Source organism: Epithele typhae (assembly GCF_022376455.1).
Source record: "Epithele typhae strain CBS 203.58 chromosome Unknown BXZ73scaffold_6, whole genome shotgun sequence".
NCBI lineage: Eukaryota > Fungi > Basidiomycota > Agaricomycetes > Polyporales > Epitheliaceae > Epithele > Epithele typhae.
This window is the reverse complement of record NW_025954197.1, coordinates 404,925-421,991: the sequence shown is the minus strand read 5'-3', so window position 1 is coordinate 421,991 and position 17,067 is coordinate 404,925. Positions and strand designations below refer to the sequence as shown.

The 17,067-nt window shown below is 57.8% G+C and overlaps 6 protein-coding genes across 6 annotated transcripts; 4 read left to right on the top strand and 2 right to left on the bottom strand.

The window, feature by feature from the left end:
- Nucleotides 1-1,366: 1,366 nt before the first annotated feature.
- Nucleotides 1,367-1,824, top strand: BXZ73DRAFT_98085 (uncharacterized protein; the record flags this gene model as incomplete). The annotated part of the gene is made up of 4 exons (XM_048027587.1): nucleotides 1,367-1,392; nucleotides 1,452-1,486; nucleotides 1,547-1,716; nucleotides 1,777-1,824. 4 exons carry the CDS (start codon nucleotides 1,367-1,369, stop codon nucleotides 1,822-1,824), a joined length of 279 nt encoding a protein of 92 aa, XP_047881176.1.
- A 51-nt stretch (nucleotides 1,825-1,875) lies between these two features.
- Nucleotides 1,876-3,116, top strand: BXZ73DRAFT_98084 (uncharacterized protein; the record flags this gene model as incomplete). The annotated part of the gene is made up of 8 exons (XM_048027586.1): nucleotides 1,876-1,906; nucleotides 1,963-2,057; nucleotides 2,113-2,210; nucleotides 2,326-2,354; nucleotides 2,443-2,457; nucleotides 2,514-2,529; nucleotides 2,586-2,723; nucleotides 2,792-3,116. 8 exons carry the CDS (start codon nucleotides 1,876-1,878, stop codon nucleotides 3,114-3,116), a joined length of 747 nt encoding a protein of 248 aa, XP_047881175.1.
- Nucleotides 3,117-6,129: 3,013 nt separating this feature from the next.
- On the top strand, nucleotides 6,130-7,898 carry BXZ73DRAFT_41552 (glycoside hydrolase family 79 protein; the record flags this gene model as incomplete). The annotated part of the gene is made up of 4 exons (XM_048018793.1): nucleotides 6,130-6,911; nucleotides 6,964-7,116; nucleotides 7,177-7,327; nucleotides 7,383-7,898. The coding sequence occupies 4 exons, from the start codon at nucleotides 6,130-6,132 to the stop codon at nucleotides 7,896-7,898; spliced, it is 1,602 nt and encodes a 533-aa protein (XP_047881174.1).
- Nucleotides 7,899-8,382: 484 nt separating this feature from the next.
- On the bottom strand, nucleotides 8,383-10,142 carry BXZ73DRAFT_98081 (uncharacterized protein; the record flags this gene model as incomplete). Its single annotated transcript, XM_048027585.1, has 9 exons — nucleotides 8,383-8,701; nucleotides 8,757-8,788; nucleotides 8,856-8,907; nucleotides 9,287-9,384; nucleotides 9,449-9,543; nucleotides 9,661-9,727; nucleotides 9,788-9,957; nucleotides 10,022-10,056; nucleotides 10,117-10,142. 9 exons carry the CDS (start codon nucleotides 10,140-10,142, stop codon nucleotides 8,383-8,385), a joined length of 894 nt encoding a protein of 297 aa, XP_047881173.1.
- Nucleotides 10,143-12,094: 1,952 nt separating this feature from the next.
- BXZ73DRAFT_98080 (uncharacterized protein) lies at nucleotides 12,095-13,181 on the bottom strand (the record flags this gene model as incomplete). Its single annotated transcript, XM_048027584.1, has 3 exons — nucleotides 12,095-12,333; nucleotides 12,385-12,938; nucleotides 13,033-13,181. The coding sequence occupies 3 exons, from the start codon at nucleotides 13,179-13,181 to the stop codon at nucleotides 12,095-12,097; spliced, it is 942 nt and encodes a 313-aa protein (XP_047881172.1).
- Nucleotides 13,182-14,272: 1,091 nt separating this feature from the next.
- Nucleotides 14,273-16,397, top strand: BXZ73DRAFT_88156 (MFS general substrate transporter; the record flags this gene model as incomplete). Its single annotated transcript, XM_048024851.1, has 13 exons — nucleotides 14,273-14,435; nucleotides 14,490-14,608; nucleotides 14,660-14,761; nucleotides 14,814-14,907; nucleotides 14,959-15,264; nucleotides 15,318-15,349; nucleotides 15,402-15,495; nucleotides 15,545-15,689; nucleotides 15,748-15,848; nucleotides 15,913-16,036; nucleotides 16,096-16,150; nucleotides 16,223-16,315; nucleotides 16,371-16,397. 13 exons carry the CDS (start codon nucleotides 14,273-14,275, stop codon nucleotides 16,395-16,397), a joined length of 1,455 nt encoding a protein of 484 aa, XP_047881171.1.
- Between the last annotated feature and the right edge of the window lie 670 nt (nucleotides 16,398-17,067).

The window sequence follows — 17,067 nt, the reverse complement described above, 5'->3', positions numbered from 1 at the left end:
GACCGTCGGCGACAGTTGGGCCCGGAGACAGCGGCATGTACCGTCAGGTCCAAGGGCTTGCAAGAGCGCGACGCGCAAGGGCGGCGGACGAACGCTGAAACAACCATGCGCCCGCTTCTTGGGAGCATAGCTACAATATAAGTGCTAACGCAGAAGGGGCTATACACACTTCTGAAGTGTGTATCTAGCTCGCGCGCATAGTCAACGGCGACGCGCAGCACGACGCTGATGATGATGATGAACTCATGCAAGAGCCCTAAGTATCTTCGTAATGCTAAGTACGAACTTCCTCAGAGACGGCGGGCATCCCGCATTCGGTGAACTACGTGCAATGTAACGGGGCCACGGCCTTGGCCAGTGTGTGGCGGGTGCAGGCCCTGCAGGCGGCCGTGTGACGCAGCACGACGCGAAGAAGGTGAGCGACGAGCAGAGGCGGCTGCCCGCGGAGGCGGCGAAGATCCAACTCGAGTCCGGTCGGGACTCGGCGGCCCCGCCTCCTTGGGGAAGTCCCCGTGAGCGCCCGCCGCTTCGTGTCAATGCGACGATGTATGAGCGACCGATCCACGTACGGCGACAACATACGGCCCGTAGGCATGCCGAGATGCGGGTCCTGAGGCCTGAGGACGACGCTCTCGCGGCGATCTCATCATCTCACTGGCGTGGTCGAAGCGTGCCTTCGATTGCTGCTTTCTTGTCCAACGCCCCAAGCGCGGGTGGTTGTCGACGGCATGTGGCACTGGATCCAGACCCGGAAGGATGCTGAGACTGCAGGCGGACCCGAGTGGTGAGGTGCGCGGGAGGAAACGCAGGCCTAGGGCAGGCGGGACTCGTGGCCAGCGAGACGATGGGCGCTTATTTGGCGCAGCAGCGACTTACGTGGACGGCGTCGGGCGACGTCCGACTGCACCACGGCGACGAGCTGTCATCGGCACCAGTCCCGCCATTACACCAATGTATCGTCGCGCTCAAGATCCCCCCTCCGCGCACGAGCCAAGTGTTGAGCCGTGCGGTGAGTATGGGCCCGTCAGTGTTCACTTCCGAGATGTGGCTGCCATGCGTCGGTTGCGACTCTAACCTTCCATTGCCTCTCCAGGCTCGTACTTCTCGACCGGATTGCGAATTAGATGACGTGAGTGGAAGAAAGACCCTTAATATTAACTAACACCTCTCCGCGGCGACGCCCAGATGGGAGAACCCCCGAATACGGTCCATTTTAGCTCGCTTGCCCCTGCGCGAAGCGCTCCCGGTACGTAACCCGGTCCTGAAGCTCTGGTGTGTATAAGGTTGCGCTGGTTCTTGGTCGTGGCCATACAGAGCACTCACTTGACGCTTGTCCTCCAACGCCTCTCCGACGCTTGTCGCCGCCATGAGCAGTCCAGTCACTCTGAGCGTGTACGTACCAGGTGTGGATCGTAACGCGAGCTGGCGTGCTCATGTACTACGCGAGCCAGTCTTCAGCTTAAGTGGGTGGTGATCGGAGGCGTCAGTAGGTGGTATACCTTGAGTGCGAATTTGAGCTGTCTGACCCCTCGTTCCTTGTTCCCAGCGCTCATCAGCTACGACTACTTCCTCACTCTTGATCGCGAGATCCAGTATATCTGGAGGAGGAAGTTCACGACTGCAAGTGCGATCTATATCGTCACACGCTACTCCTCGTTGGCCTCCAACGTCCTCACCTTCCTCAATCTCTTCCCTTGGCCCGGCGAATCGTCATCAGTGAGAGTCTTCCTGAGCCCCGACAGATACTAGACACCTCTAACGCTCTTAACGTGGCAGATGTACGCACGCAGCCGCGTCTTAGCTCCCCCACAGTGCACACACTAATTTGCGCTACCGCACCGCAGATGCAACGGGACTACAACGGCTTTTTCCATAATGGGTGCCGTCATTATTATGGGCGCCGCGGGTGAGTTCTCGAGTCGAAAGCTGGGATCTTCAGTGACTAATGACTGTATGCCGCAGTGTTCTCGTCATTGCGAGCGCACGCGCTGTGCCAATACAAACCCATCTCCTGCCTCGTTTTGGTGCTAGGGTCTGTGAACGCCGTTCCCTTGGTTGTGAGCACTCACATCCTCTGTTCCGCCTGGCTGTGTCCAACTCAACCTTACTCAGTATACAGCGATCCACAACAAGGCCACCTACAACCCAGGACTCAATAATGTCAACGCCATCTGCGACGTGGATCTGTCGCCGTTCATATCCTTCCGCAAGTGAGTGGGCCAGGCGCATCGTGGGTGAAGCTCGGACTAACGGTGCACCTACTTTCACAGGGGTCCGTTGTCATTTTCTCCCTCAGCGGATATATCTTAACTTAATTCCTAACAGGGATCATCCTTGGGCGTTCCTGTGGGGTTGTTTGCGACTTGCTGGTTCTCATGTTGACGTGGAGACATGCAAGACCGTGGGGAGGAAGCCCACACCAGAGGTTTACCCTTACGACAGCTTTCTTTCAGAATGGTAAGTACGCTGTTTTGGGTCATCGAGTGTACTCTGACGCACCCACTACATTGCAGGTGTTCTATACTTCGTGTGAGCCATACCTCCCTTCCGCGTTTGTTCTCGTCGCTCACACATTAAACCTCCAGTGTCCTCCTCTTGGTGAACGTCCTGAACCTGTGTTTCGTCAACAACGTCCAGGCAAGGCTGCACCTCATGCGCTTGATGCCTTCACTGGCCAAGTTCGAAGCTGATGTTTCCCTTCCAGATCTCGCTCAATTTCATCGGTGCGCTGAGCGCGTGGGTATTCTTGCTGTTCCGCTCCGTTATCCCTGCTGATGACCTCCCGGTGCAGCACGGCAGCGGTGCTGACTTGCCGCTTCATCCTCGACTTGTTCGAAGCGAGCATGAGGACACGCTGGGTCAGCACCGGCCCGACACTACACCTCTCGAACGTGCCCGCGTTGAGGCCGTCGCGCTCGCTCGCGTTCCAAGACGCCGGCGGTCTCGCCGCGGCTGGACACTCCCAACAAATATTCAACGCGGACATCATCTGGCACAGAGCGGAACTCGACAGCGAGGACGTCGACGGTGCCACGGACGACTACGACTTCGAGCTCCAGTCTGTGGACCCGGAACGGCGAAGATCGGATGTGCACCCTCACATATCGCGGTCGTGAGCATGTGATTTAGACCCCGAACCTATGCTTGTGTCTCGGAAGCGTCGTGGTGATGTTTGCGGTTGCTTGTCACCACAGAATGACTGCTCAGCAGAAACGGTAGCGATATGACGTCATGCCGACGACGCGGCCTTCCACGCGCCGACCCGACCCGAGCGCGGCGTTGGGGGCAAAGAACAAAGTTGATTGCTCCACACTGAGCGAAGCCCGGGGTTGAGCTGGACAGAGTCGAGTGGAAGAAACGATGGAAGTGCTCACAACCGAGGGAAGGGCGTTACCGGCCCCCAGCGCTGAACTGAGGAAGGAGATAGGTTTGCGTTGGCACAGCGCGTGCGCTCGCAATGACGAGAACACTACGGTATATAGCGATTAGTAATTGCGGAACTCAGCTTTCAAATCAAGAAACCACCCGCGGAGGACATGATAACGAGGGTGGCCATTGCAGAGAAAGCCAGTGTGAGCGCGGTACACTTGCGAGGCTGTAGCGCAGATTAGCTTGTGCATAGCTGGCTGAGAAAAGGCGCGAAGAGGCGCGGCCGCGTGCGCTCCAACATGTCGATGGACGTAGGATGGAATTGAATGGTTCTGCGAGCCTGTCTCTGTACCACTCTCCGCTCTGGGTGGAGACGAGACAAGTCACCTAGTTTGTTCCCATCACCGCGACGAGCTCACCATCTGGGGACAGCCCGAAGCCTCAGAGTGCACCGACGCCTCACGGCAGGGAAACTCATTCCTTCGCGTTAAACCCGCGACCTCGTCGACGTAGCCAGCAGTGTACACACCCATCCCGCTCTGCGTTTGCGTCGGTTCTGACGCGTCCCTCGTGAAGTAGATCGTCGGCATGTGATCCCCTTCCCCCACCACTTGTTCGACGCGTTCTCCCGCCTGCGATTTTTCGGAACGCTGGACGATTCGAAGTCAATGTTCCCTCCTTTGGTGAGCGTTGCAACGACCGTACGTACACTGTCATTAACGAGCGCGGCTGAGACACTCGCGGCTACTGTCCACTCCGGTGATCGAAGCATCGTCGACAATCTGGGGCGCACATTCCACCAATGTAGTGTCGGACCACTGAATGGTATCTAGGAGTACGTACCCGGACTTCCAAAAATAATGCCAGCTCGGAGAGGCGGTCCACTGGCATTCAAAATACACGCCGGATGACTCAGTGCTCCTGCCAGTTCGTTCAGATGCTAGCGAAACGCGGCGCAGCACTCGATGCTCGAATGAAATCCATTTGTTCTGCGACCGGCTTTCTGTAAGGCAGATCCGGAACGGAGACCCGTATCGCGGCTCGCTCGTGCAAAATATAGCTCTAGCGGGCACGGCTGCGAGGAGTCAGGACTCCAAAGCTTTCGTTTTCCGTTCGACTGTCGCACTTGGGGAGAGATGCCGGCGGGAAGTAACCATCCGACTGTCGCGTCAGTGCGTATGACGGAGTTTCGTCCACATAAGATGCTCACCTGCTCCGGCAGCGGCGTACTGCGAGAACGAGCAGACTTGGTTCGGGCGACGGGCCAGCGGATGAGAGGCATAAGCGCACGCCGCGCTGCGCGGGTCTGACGGAGCAGGACGGACCGCTCACGGCAGTGCCCGGCCGCTGACTCAGCCATGCTACAGCCTACACGCTGCCCTTCTGTTCTTCGACCCCCCTCAACCTCTGCCAGATCTGAGCGCTGAGCAACACCCCGCAAGCCGCCGGTCCATCGAATGCCGCTGGAGGCTGTATCGACAAGGCCTTGCGTGCCTTGCGAGTCAGGTGATGATTCAGAGCCGGCATATAGGTACCCTCGATAACAGCTGATTGAAAATTTTATGCTCGAACAAATTGACAGCGCCGAAAGACGACTCGCTACGTCTGCAAGAACAACTCGAGACCGACGCGGACTCGGCCGACGCGGGGCTAGAGCTCGTGTCCGGCCATGGCTGCGGTTTTCGCGATGGGTATGGCTGCAGATTTCGTAGTATCCATCCAGGTTGCGCGGGAAACGGTTCAACCAGCCAAAGGGAAAATGAAAGTTCACGAGTCGCACCATTTACGAACGTCTGGCACAACCGGCACCCTCATGCTCGCGTAGAGACCTCCAAGCTCCGGCGTCCAGCTCCTCAGCATGAGGTGTGGCAGACGGACTCGCGCGGTGAGCATGATGTACGGTGAGTATCCCCTTGGTTTCCCCTGATGCCCCTTGCTCATGCGCATTCTGCTTTTCTAGGCCCGCCGCTCGGTCACCGTCCCGCCCTCCCGGTCCCCACCGGCACCTCGGACCTCAAGTAAGCGTGCGCAAGGTCATACCAAGCGCGATTCAAGATTGTGCCTGCGCCTCCCATCGAGTCTCAGGATGCCCAGCGAAAGAATTCTACGCACATGCGCCTCGATCTTTTGCGGGAGCGGTACGGCGCTTCCAAGTGTTTAGTTGTAACGACAGCCTTACTTACCCGTTTGTCTTTTCTGAATATAGGTGCCGACGGGCGAGGCGCTTTAGTAGTGAGAGTCCTGGATTTTGGCTTTTAGACAAGGCTTGAACCAAGGCCTACTAGAGTCTAGAAGAGACCAAGCTTGGTTCTCGCTCCGGGAGTCCCAGCTAAGTCTGTCGCCGAAGACGCCGCGACTTCAACGCCTTTGTAGGCGACCATAACGAGATCAAATGAGGCCCGGCTGTCGGCTCTACCGACCGATGACTTAGGCTGGGAGGAGAGATCTCATGACTGAAAGCCTCGTGAGTCTTTGGCGTTAACGCCGTTACACCAAGGAATCACGATGGGTCAGCTGACAATCACATTGTTCCTGCTCTTTTTTTATGTGGCTCCTATACCGGACTCCATCACGCCCCCTCCACGTGACGGTTTAGGTGTTCCTAGTGCAAGGGCGAAATATCAGACGTCGCGGCTCGTGACGATGCATAGCGGGCCCATGACCATGCAGCTCGACGGCCATCGGCCCATTCGACCGCGTCGAAAAGCATCCAAAAGGCGAGCGCCCACGCACAGTCCTCTCCCGGTGCTCTTCCTCCCGATGTCCTCGATACTCTCTCTGCTCGTCCTCTCGGGGCTTTTCGGCCTCGGCGCGCCGTTGGCTGCGGCCGTTAACGTATCCGTACCGCTGTCGCTCCCCGGAAACTCACAACCATTGTCGCCCACCCTTGTCTCCTTCTCAATCGAACAAGACCGCTGGCCAGAATGGGTCGGCATCGACACCCGCAACGACTTCACGCATGATGCGCTCCTCCGCCTCGCTTCCTTCACCGGTGTTCCCCCAAAGATCCGCGTCGGCGCCGACTCCGAAGATCACACCTTCTGGTCGCCCACGATGGCCGTGTCCGAGGCAGAGTTCTCTCCTCCGAGCACTATCATCCCCTACCCCGAGGCGACGAAGGTTACGGTGGGCGACAAGTACTACACTCTCTCGCACTGGCTACCCCGCGGGACGCACATGACGTGGGGCGTCAACCTCGGGGCGGACAACGCGACGAACGCGGTGAACATGGCCAAGGCGATCGTCAGGGCGTTCAAGAGCACGGTCGTGAAGGCGTCGGGCGTCGTCCTGGACTATATCGAGGTTGGGAACGAGGCGGACCTGTTCAGCAGGAACGGGCTGCGGCCGAGCAACTGGACGGTGGAGGAGTACGTTCCGGATTGGATCGCGATCGCGGGCGCGGCGGCCGACGCTGCGGGCATCCGGGGCAAGCATGGACCGGTGTCGCTGCAGGGCGCCGCTTTCGCGCAGCAGCAGTTCACGCCGCGCGCGATCTACGACCTCGGGATTCTGGACAGCAAGCCAGGGAAGGCAGTCTCCATGTGCGTACGGATGTTTTTGCACGCATCTAGCCGGCTCACGCGCGCGGAACAGCATCTCGCAGCATCAGTACTCGGCTGCGTTCTGCAACGGCGGCGATTTCCCGCTCACGTCGTTCATGAGCAAGGCCCATGTTCGAGGGAACCTGTCGCTTTTTATACCTGACATCGAGGCGACCCACGCTCGCGGTCTGCCGTACATTCTCGGGTGAGTCCATTGCACTCGCCACTCGCCACTCGCCACGAGCGCTGAACAGCCGCATCGCAGGGAGACCAACAGCATCGCATGCCATGGCGCGCCCGGGGTCAGCAACACGGCCGGTGCCGCGCTGTGGGCGATCGACTACACTCTCCAGGCGGCCACGCTGAGCATCGCCGAGGTCTTCTACCACGAAGGCATCGGCTACAAGTACAACTTCGTACGCCGAGTCCCCTCTGCCTGCGTACCGGCCCTCTGCTCACCTCGCACCCCAGCTTCAGCCGGTCGCGCTCAACCGGTCCATCGTCGACGGTTCCGCGCTCGACACGCCGCTCCCGCCGCACATCCAGCCGATCTTCTACGGGGCGATGGCGGTTAATGCCCTCATCGGGCGCAGCGGGCACGCGCGCGTCGTCGAGCTCGACGTCGGCGACGACAACGTCGCGGGCTACGCCGCGTACGAGGATGGCCGGCTCGTCCGCGCCGTGTTCGTCAACCTACACGCCTGGCTCGCGTCGTCCACCGGGGCGCGCCCGAGCGTCCACATCGACCTCGGCGTCGGGCTCGGCGCGGGCGCGGTGGAGGACGCGTTCTGGCGCGGGGGCGGGAAGGCGCGCGCGAAGCGGCTCGTCGTCGGGCACGCGGACGACACGGAGGGCCTGACGTGGGCGGGGCAGAGCTACGAAAAGAGCGGGGACGTGTCGCCGACGGGGCGGATGGTCGACGAGGAGGTCGTGCTGAGCAAGGGGTTGGATTTGCGCTCGACGGAGGCGGTCTTGTTGCTGTTCTGATTGGGGGTGAAGACGATCGGAGAGCTGTAGACCAAGTAGAAAGGTAGACCGATATTTGTGTATCATTGCATGTACATTCAGCACCCACGGGCTACACCACACTATGCGACTCTCGGCTTGTAGCAACTGGGAAATGTGACCGTAGCTGAGAAGTCAAAGTTCGTAATTTGGCCAAGCCTTGCGAAATCAGTGCCTGTCTCCGGGTTCCGACACGATCCGCAGCGCCATCTTCACGTCTCCCTGGACCTGCTGAGCAAACTCGTGGCGAACGACACCTCGAGCGCCCCTCGGCCGGGCCCCCGCGGGACCGTCCGCGTCCACCGGTCCACCCGCGGGTGTATCATGTGGTCCCTCGCGGAATCGTGGCCCGTCGACGCCCCGTGGCGAATGATGCCCCGTATCGCCTTCTAAGTTGTCATTCTGTGGTGATAAACAACTGCAAACATCACAGCGACGCCTTGAGACACAGACACGTTCTACATGCTCAGGACTCAGATACGAGAGGGTTCACATTCGATTTCTGTCGTTCCAGGTTAACAGGCTGCAGCTCGAAGTCGTAGTCATCCGTGGTGCAGTAGACGCTCTCGCTGTCTTCTGTCCTGCACCAACTGACATCCGCGTCGAAAATCCCTTGGGAAGAGCCGCTCGCGCCGGGATCACCGACGTGTCTGGACGCGAGCGAGCGCGAGAGCACCATGCTGGGCATGGCCGAGAGGCGCATTGTGGGGCCCGTGCCAAAGCGCGTCCTCGTGCTCGCCTCGAACAAGTCGAGGATGAAGCGGGAGGTCAACACCGCTGCCGTGCTGCACCGGGGGGTCATCAGCAGAGATAACGGAGCGAAATGGTGAGAAAACTCACGCGCTCAGCGCACCAATGAAGTCGAGCGAGAGCTGGAAAAAAGGAAACATCAGCTTCGGGCTTTGGTGGAGGCATCAAGCGCGTGAGGCGCAGCGCTACCTGGATGTTGTTGATGAAGGCGAGGTTCATAGCGTTGACAAGGAGGAGTGCACTAGAAACATGACCGTGTGTGAACGACGAGTTGAACGAACGCGAAACGCACGTATGGCTCACACGAAGTATGCAACACCTGCAATATAGCGGGCGCGTCAATGTACAGACTTGGTGACTCAAAACAACGTGGTTACCATTCTGAAAGAAAGCTGTCGTGAGGGTAAACCTCTGGTGTGCGCTTCCTCCCCACGATCTTGCATGTCTCCAGGTCAATGCAAGGACCAGCATGTCGCAGACAATCCCACAGGAACGTCCGAGGATGATCCCTGTGTACTATCCAGCTAAGAGACAATTATCGAAGGAGAAAGCGATTACGGACCGCTGTGAAAGGAGGTAATTAGCCCGAGCTTGATTCACGATGCACCTGTCCCGCTCACTTGCGGAAGGTCGTGAATTGCGAGACATCCACGTTGCACATGGTGTTGATATTGCCGGGTCCTGGGTTGTAGCTGGCCCGAGTCTTGACCGCCCCATACTGAGTAAAGCCCCCAGGGTTGAGTTGAACACAGTCAAGCTGAAGAAAGGATGAGAGTGCTCACAACTGAGGGAACGGCGTTCCAAACCCCTAGCGCTAAAACGAGGTAGGAAATGAGTTTGCGTTGGCACAGCGCGTGCGCCCGCAATGACGAGAACACTACGGAATAGAGTGATTAGTCGTTGCGGATGTCAGCTTTCGACTCAGAACCCACCCGCGGAGGATATGATAATGATGGTGGCCGTTGCAACGAAAGCCCGTGTGAGCGCTTCACACCTGCGGGGCGGTAGCGCAGGTCAGTGTTTGCGCGAGGAGCCGAGGCGCGAAAAAGGAGTGCATACTTCTGCCGGGTCAAGAGGGTCAGAGACGTCTAGTATTTGTCGGGACTTGAGAAGGCTCTCACTAGTGTTGATTTGCCCGGCCACGGGAAGAAATTGAGGAGGGTGAGGACGTTGATAGTCAATGAGGAGTAGCGTCCGGCGATATAGATCACGCTTCCGCTCGTCATCTTCCTCCTCCAGATATATTTGATCTCGCGATCAAATGTGAGGAAATAGTCGTAGCTGACGACGGCTGGGAACGAGGAACGACGGGTCAGACAGTTCAAATTCGTACTTCACTGAGGTGTACCACCTACTGATAACTCCGACCACCGCCCATTGATTGTGAAGACTGGCTCGTGCACGTGAGCATGCGAACTCTCGGTATCATCTTTCAACAGCTAGTACGTACGCGCTGAGAGCGATTTGACTGCCCATAGCTGTGGCCAGCGTGGGAGAGGTGTTTGAGATCAAGCTGGGGCGCGGAGCAGGGTTCAAGCAAGCGGTCAGTGCTCTGTATGGCCACGACCATGAACCAGAGCGTTCTTATTATACCCTAAACTTCATGAGGGTACATACCCGAGACGCTTCGTGCGGGGGCGAGCAAGTTAGAGTTGACCAAAAACGGATATTATCACGTCATCGAATTCGAAATCCTGTTGAGCGGTGGGAGCCTGGATATATGGGTAGAGTCGGAGATAGACGTATGACAGGTGCTTTGGGGCGAACAACATACACACCCCGGGCGGCCCCAGCACGGTGCGGCTGAATGCATAGCAGGGCTGTTGCATCGCAGGAGGTCTTGCGGTGTGGGCGACAATAACACGTGGCAATGGTGACGGAGCATGGGTAGAAAGTGGCGATGGAGAAAGCTCGTCGCCGGCCGTTACACAGTGGGAGGGGAGCACGTCGTTACTCGTAGTCTGAGAATAAGTCGTCGCTGCTGTCATCTCAACTGGCGTTTCGCTGTGTCCTTAAGCGCCCACGGCCTCGCTAGGCCGAGCGTTGGCTCGCGGAGGGATCCGCCTTCAAGCTTCAGTCTCGCGATCCAACTTGGCCTCACGCTTGTGTCGCGGAGTCTACCCTCGCCCTTAGCCCCCGTGGACTTGGCGACCTTTGTCCAAGTACGGATACTTCCGACGACGCGTTGTCGTTGCTGCTCACAGTGACACAAGAGCATGGAAGTGAGAACTCGGAGAGGAGGTTCGTACTACTCCGCGAACCTGCCTGAGTCCGCCGGTGGTGCTCATGTGTTCGCCAGCACAGGAGATTGGCGGCAAACTCGTCCAACCGTGTATTGCGACGGCTGAGCCTCCCGCTCTATCCCACTCCCACCACCGGCGACTAGATCGAATCTGAGCTTGAACCCACTCTACGCTTTGATGGGCCGATCAAGTCCTGCGTCAGGGGTTTGGCGACAGCCTGTCCGAGTGGAGCCATGGCTTTGCATCCCGGTGGTCGCAGTCCTCTCTTCCGGTGTACTCCAAGGCAATTTTGGCAGACGTTATCGTCCCCGACAGCAGCCGGCGGCTTCAAAGACGGGCAAAATTTAGCCCTGATGATGTGTCATGCCCGCCCATCCCGTCATCCGTCGTTGCAGATGATCTATGAGGAGGTGGACACTGGGCTTGTGCGGCAGAGAAAGCAATAGGTCATAAGGGGTCGAATCGCGTTGATTGTGCCGTCGTTGTGGGTGTGTTATGCACTTAATGTGTTGTTGGAGTCACAGTTTCGGGATGAGCAGTCGAATTTACAGTTCGAGTACTATAAATATAGTAGGGACAACGGTGTCAAAAGCATCAACGGACTCTAGACAAGGTTTGGAGAGCATAGGTCAACGTACAGCATGATCGAAAGGTAGAGCGAGTACAACAAGACAGCGGAACACGAGCGCAGGAGGCATGATGTGGGGTGCGGGAAGCGAGCTAGGCGAGAGACGTGCATAAGAAGCCACAGTAGACAGAAACTGTCGCCATTCCGAGATGAGGCAAACCGAGACAACGAGACAGAGACCGTAGACGAGCCATACAGTAAAAACAAAAGGGCATCCCACGCGTGAACGCGTACATCCACCGCGGGACGAATCCACCCAGCGCTGGGCTAGATGCTCCGTCCCCCGCGCAGACCCACACGTTCGTTTCTCATCCATGAGATCTGTATCACCCCCATTCCAAATCCGACGCCTAAGGCGAGCCGGCAGCGCTCTCTTCATAGAGGCTGGCAGCTCGCGTGGGACGCCGGGCTTTGAGAGTGGTGCAATTCTGATGCACGCGACCCTTGCGTGCCTGTGGGAACGGAAGGCTAGTCAGCGGCGGAGGGATGGAGGAGGGAGTAGGCCGGAAATCGGGAGAGCGAGACGAGGGATACGCACTGGGACACGTCGCTTGGTGTCACTGGCGGCTGTTCTTGACCTTCCGTTTGACCTGCTCCTTCTTCACGGCCTCGCGTACCTTCTCCTTCCTCTGCTCACTGCGAAGGGAGATCCCTTGGTGTGAAACGATGTGTCGAGTGAGGTCGTGTTTCTTTGCGAACGCGCGCCCGCAGTCTGGCCGTGGACAGGGGAAGGGCCAGATGTCGGCATGCTTGCCTGAATTCTTGTGCTGGCCGAGATTGAACTTCGTCGAGAACCCTGTGAGGAGACTGGTGAGCCAACGTCACAGAATGTGGGTTGAGATCGTACATTCTAGGAAAATCTTACACTGGAAGTGCTTGCCGTTGTGCTGTGGATCCCCAATGGACGGTGGTGTGGCCGGACCGGGAGAACTCTCGGAGCTCTCGCAGTCGGAGACGAGGGATGAGAGCGACGGGCAAGGCGAATGTTCCACAACCTCCGACAGAGGTTGGTACGGAACTTGGGCCTCGGGGGTGGGGGGCGCTACGAACGCAACCGGAGCATCCCCCACACCGTCCGGCGCAGCGCTCGGGGGAGAGATCACATCGCCGGGGTAGAGCGATGGAGGCTCCTCGGGGGCGAAAAACGATGTAAACGAAGCCACCACGCTATCCCCGGTGTACATAGACTCCCCCCGAACGCTGACGATGGGGGGAGAAGGTGAGAGCTGACCGTCGATGGGAGGTCCGGCGGCGAAGGAAGCACTGGTTGTGTTGACGAGAGGGCTCAGGAGCAGCCCTTCCAAGGCCGAGATTTGGAAACTCGAGAACTGCGAAGACGAATCGTGTGGGTGGTGGGGCGAACCATCCTTAGATTCCCAAGTGGGCCCGCGGCACAGACTGCTACAGGCGGACGTCCCATTGGTGGAAGGCGTCGTCCGCTGGACGCAAACGGCTTCCTTAGAGTATAGCCGGTATAACGCATGAGGAAACGTACCACTGAGGAGGTTGACAGGGGTCCGGAGACGTTGGTCCAACAACCGGTTGGATGATGTTCCACACCTCCCAGTCGACGGCGGATTGTGTCTCCAAGTCGAGGCCGGGCAAAAGGTTGTCGTCGAGCTGAGAACTCTGTGACAGGGTCATGGTGAACGAGGGGTTGTGGATCGTAGTGGAGGGCAAGATAACAGGTAGAGGAGGATGAAGAGCAGAAGTAAGTGATGGACTGGGGGTGGACTCGCGGGAGATACTGGCGGCTAGATTACTCCCACCGCGTGTTCCTGTCCAATCGGAGGATGTCTCGAGGTCTCGCATTCCTCAACGAGCTGCGCTGAGCGATGCGCACGTCTCAAACCGTTTCTCGGAGGTAGGACGTCAGGAGGGAGTCAAGGGAAGAGAAATAGAAAGGAGAACTTGTGTATAAGTCTTACGCTCTTAAAGCTGCTTAGGAATGTGATCGCGTCGCGGTCATGTGACAAACGTGAGACGACCTGGCATGCGTCATATCCCTAGTACCCCTAGAACTTACTTTACAACACCTTCTCACTCCCCGTTGCCCCATCTCCCATCTTCCAAGTGCTGCCGTTTTATCAAGCCGTGTCATTACTTCCACATTACCCCCGTCGAATCACCTCGACGCCGATAGAGACGGGCTTCAGTCTGCAGGCGGCACACCCACCTCTCCAGGTCTTCACCGGCTTGCCCCTCCCAATATCAAGGAGTACGTTTCAACGGCGGAGCTTGGGGTCAAACGAGATGGCGTGCCAACATACGAAGGATAAGGGGAACAGCGCCCGGTGAGGATCCTGCCGGACATGCGGATCCTGCATACATCGAAGCTCATGTACGTGTTTTTGCTAGACGCAGCTTATTTTGCTCCATTCTGCGTTATGAAGACCTCGGCGGATTCAACCTGTCGCAAGGGCTCCCCCAAGATGGGCCCAACGGAGACTCCAGCGATATCCTCTTTCACCTCGAGTCTCGACGTTGCGCTTCTCATCCCTCCGTTCCGTTTCAATTGCTGGTGCGGGCGGGTCCAGTCCAGCGGGTCTAGGCATGGCTTGCGACTAGCCTGAAGTGAGTGCCTCAATCTGGGTCTGCCTCCCCACGCAATTGAGTTGAAACCCAAATATTTCTTCCTCACTGCCGTTCAAATACCGTCTTCCACCCTCGAACGCCCACGGCCGCTGATATGCTCCACGTTTCTCTATCCACTCTTTGTTCGTGCTCTCACCATGATGTCCAGTACGGAGAAGGTCTCAGCTTCTGACCACCTCCCGCAGGTCGATCGTGAAGCAGTCACTCAAGATGAGAAGGCTACTCCCGCGGAAGAGAAGCATCTGGTGAGAAGGCTCGACGAGCGGATCATGCCTTTCATCTGCTTCTTGTTTCTGTGCTCCTGTGAGTACTGTGCTTTACAACGCGTTGTCACTTTTCCCTCATGGCTGTGGCCAGATCTCGACCGAGTAAATTTGGGCAACGCACGGCTGCAAGGCCTCCCTCAAGATATCCTTGGTGGTGACCCCACTGGCGTTTTGTTTGACTGGGCCAGCTCCGCATTCTATTTCTCATTCGTATGTTGTCTGTATCACTGCTGAATCTTATCCTGATGCATCCGATTTTAGATTCTGTGCCCCGTGCCCCTCACGGTACTTTTCAAACTCTGCGCGCCTCGAGTTTGGTTCTGTTTCGTTGCTGTGGGGTGGGGAGTTTGTGCTGTCCTCATGGTTTGCACTCTTTGCATTTTTTCTCGCGCATAAGCTGATATAGCGTTTCTAGGCGACGTCCTTCAACTTTGCCGGCGTGCTCGTCTCCCGCATCGCTCTAGGCGTATTTGAGGGAGGATTCGCCCCAGCCGTTCCTTTATACCTATGTGCGACCTTTTATTCTGGTCTCCCATCGGTCTACTGATATCACCGTGCAGCGTTTTGGTACACGAAACAGGAGCAAGGTCTCCGGTTTGCCGCATACAGTGCCTTTGCCGGCGTTGCGGGCGCTTTTGGCGGGCTGCTGGCGTTCGGGATCCAACACGCGCGCACCGCGATCGCGGACTGGCGGCTACTGTTCATCGTCGAAGGCGTGCCGCCCATTCTCATCGGGGTGCTCACCTTATTCTACCTGCCCGACCGTCCTGAGAAGACGTCATACCTCAACGATCGTGAGCGCAAGTTGGCACTGGAACGCGCCAATCGAGGGACGAGCGCGGACGCAGGGCAGGTGATCAACCGGCGTGAGTCACTCCTTTTGCTCTGGCCACAAATTTTAGCTGATCATGGAACCTAGGACACGTGTATGATGCACTCCTGGACTGGAAGGTGTGTTGCGCACATAGACCCGACGAAGTACCCTGACTGAGTAGCTCTGCAGGTTTACGCAGGAGGGATCCTGTTCTTCGCCGCCGACGCCGCTTTCGGGTCTATCGCGGCCTTCCTTCCCACAATCATCACCACATTTGGATACAGTAGGAGCCTTCGATATCCCGCTCCACCCAGTGACTAATACATATCCAGCCAATGCTCTCGCCCAGCTGCTCACCGTCCCACCTTACGTGGTGGGCTCGATCATAGTATGCCTCGCCTGCTATGCATCCGACCGATTGCAGATGCGCGGCCCGTTCATCATTGCAGGGACATCATTGTCCGGGATCGGCTACCTGTGAGCACTGTCGCCCTCCTAACCCCATTCGAACGGACACTGACCGGCTCTGGCACAGCCTCCTGCTCACCGTTGCGGACAACAAGCACGTGCGGTACTTTGCGACGTTCTGCATCACCAGCGGGACGTACACGATGGGGTCGATCATCTTCGCGTGGTGTACGTGTCTTCCCCCGTTCACGCCGCCCTGCCTCCCCTCTGACCTTTCCATAATGCACTCTAGTCACGCATAACCTCGGCTCCGAGTCGAAGAAGGCCGCTGGCACTGCGATGTACATGGCGATCGGGCAATGTGGGGCGGCCCTAGGCTCCCACCTGTATCCGCTCACCGAAGGGCCACGCTACATGTTCGTTGCGCAGCCATCTCTCACAACACGATGGCCGCTGACCGAACATTGGTCTTCAGAAAAGGCTTTGCGGTGAACTGCGCGCTGCACTTCTTCGCTGCAGTGGTCGCCACGGTGCTCATGGCGCGTCTGCCGCTCTTCCGCTCTCAGTCGTTATCTGAAGCTGATGCGGCCTCTGTGCTACAGGTATACTATCATCTGGAAAACCGGCGAAGGGACGAACGGTACGGGAAGCCCGTGCGCGACGCCATGGTGGACACGCGCGAGCTCGCAGACAAGGTACGCGGGGAGTCGGTGTACCTTGCACGCGAACTTACTTCAACCTCTGCCACAGGCTCACACATTTCGCTACACGCCGTGAGGGGCGGCTCGTCGCCGAGGGATTCGAAGTCAATGAGTGCAACAGACGATACGCGGTCATAATCAGCTTCCAGTATTATATGCGTCAGCATGTGTCGAAGTAGTACACGCTCCTCAATCAGAACGCTGTTCTTTCGATGTGTTGTGTTGGCCGTGCTGAGATGGGGCTCGCGAGACTTGATGGTGTTGAGTTCAAACGCTCGACAAGCACGAGCATAACTTTCGCAGCTGCGGTAGCTGAACAAAGGCCTTTTCCTGGCGCTTTTACATGGTGCTGATATGTTAATGTGGCCAAGAGAGGTCGTCGGGATGCCGCCCCCGCCTCCCAGCCGCCCGCTCCGTCCATCGACCACTGGAACGGAATACTTGGACAAGGACGTCGGCCACCACGTGGCTTTGTGCACATCCTGCCAGGCCTCCAGCCTCCCTGCAGGCCACCCAGGACTTCGCCCAGACCCCCAAGGGCGTCCAGCCATCGCTGGTGTTCTCCGTTGCCGGCACTGTACGAATATCGGCATTGATATATTACTGCTTTACTATCCGAGTTGATGCATATCCAATACTCCTGTGATATGAATGAAGAACTGCGAAGGTTGTTCGTAACCATTCAGCCCACGACGTCCCAATAGACCTCACACCCACGCTCTCCAACGGTGGCGTATTCAACCGCC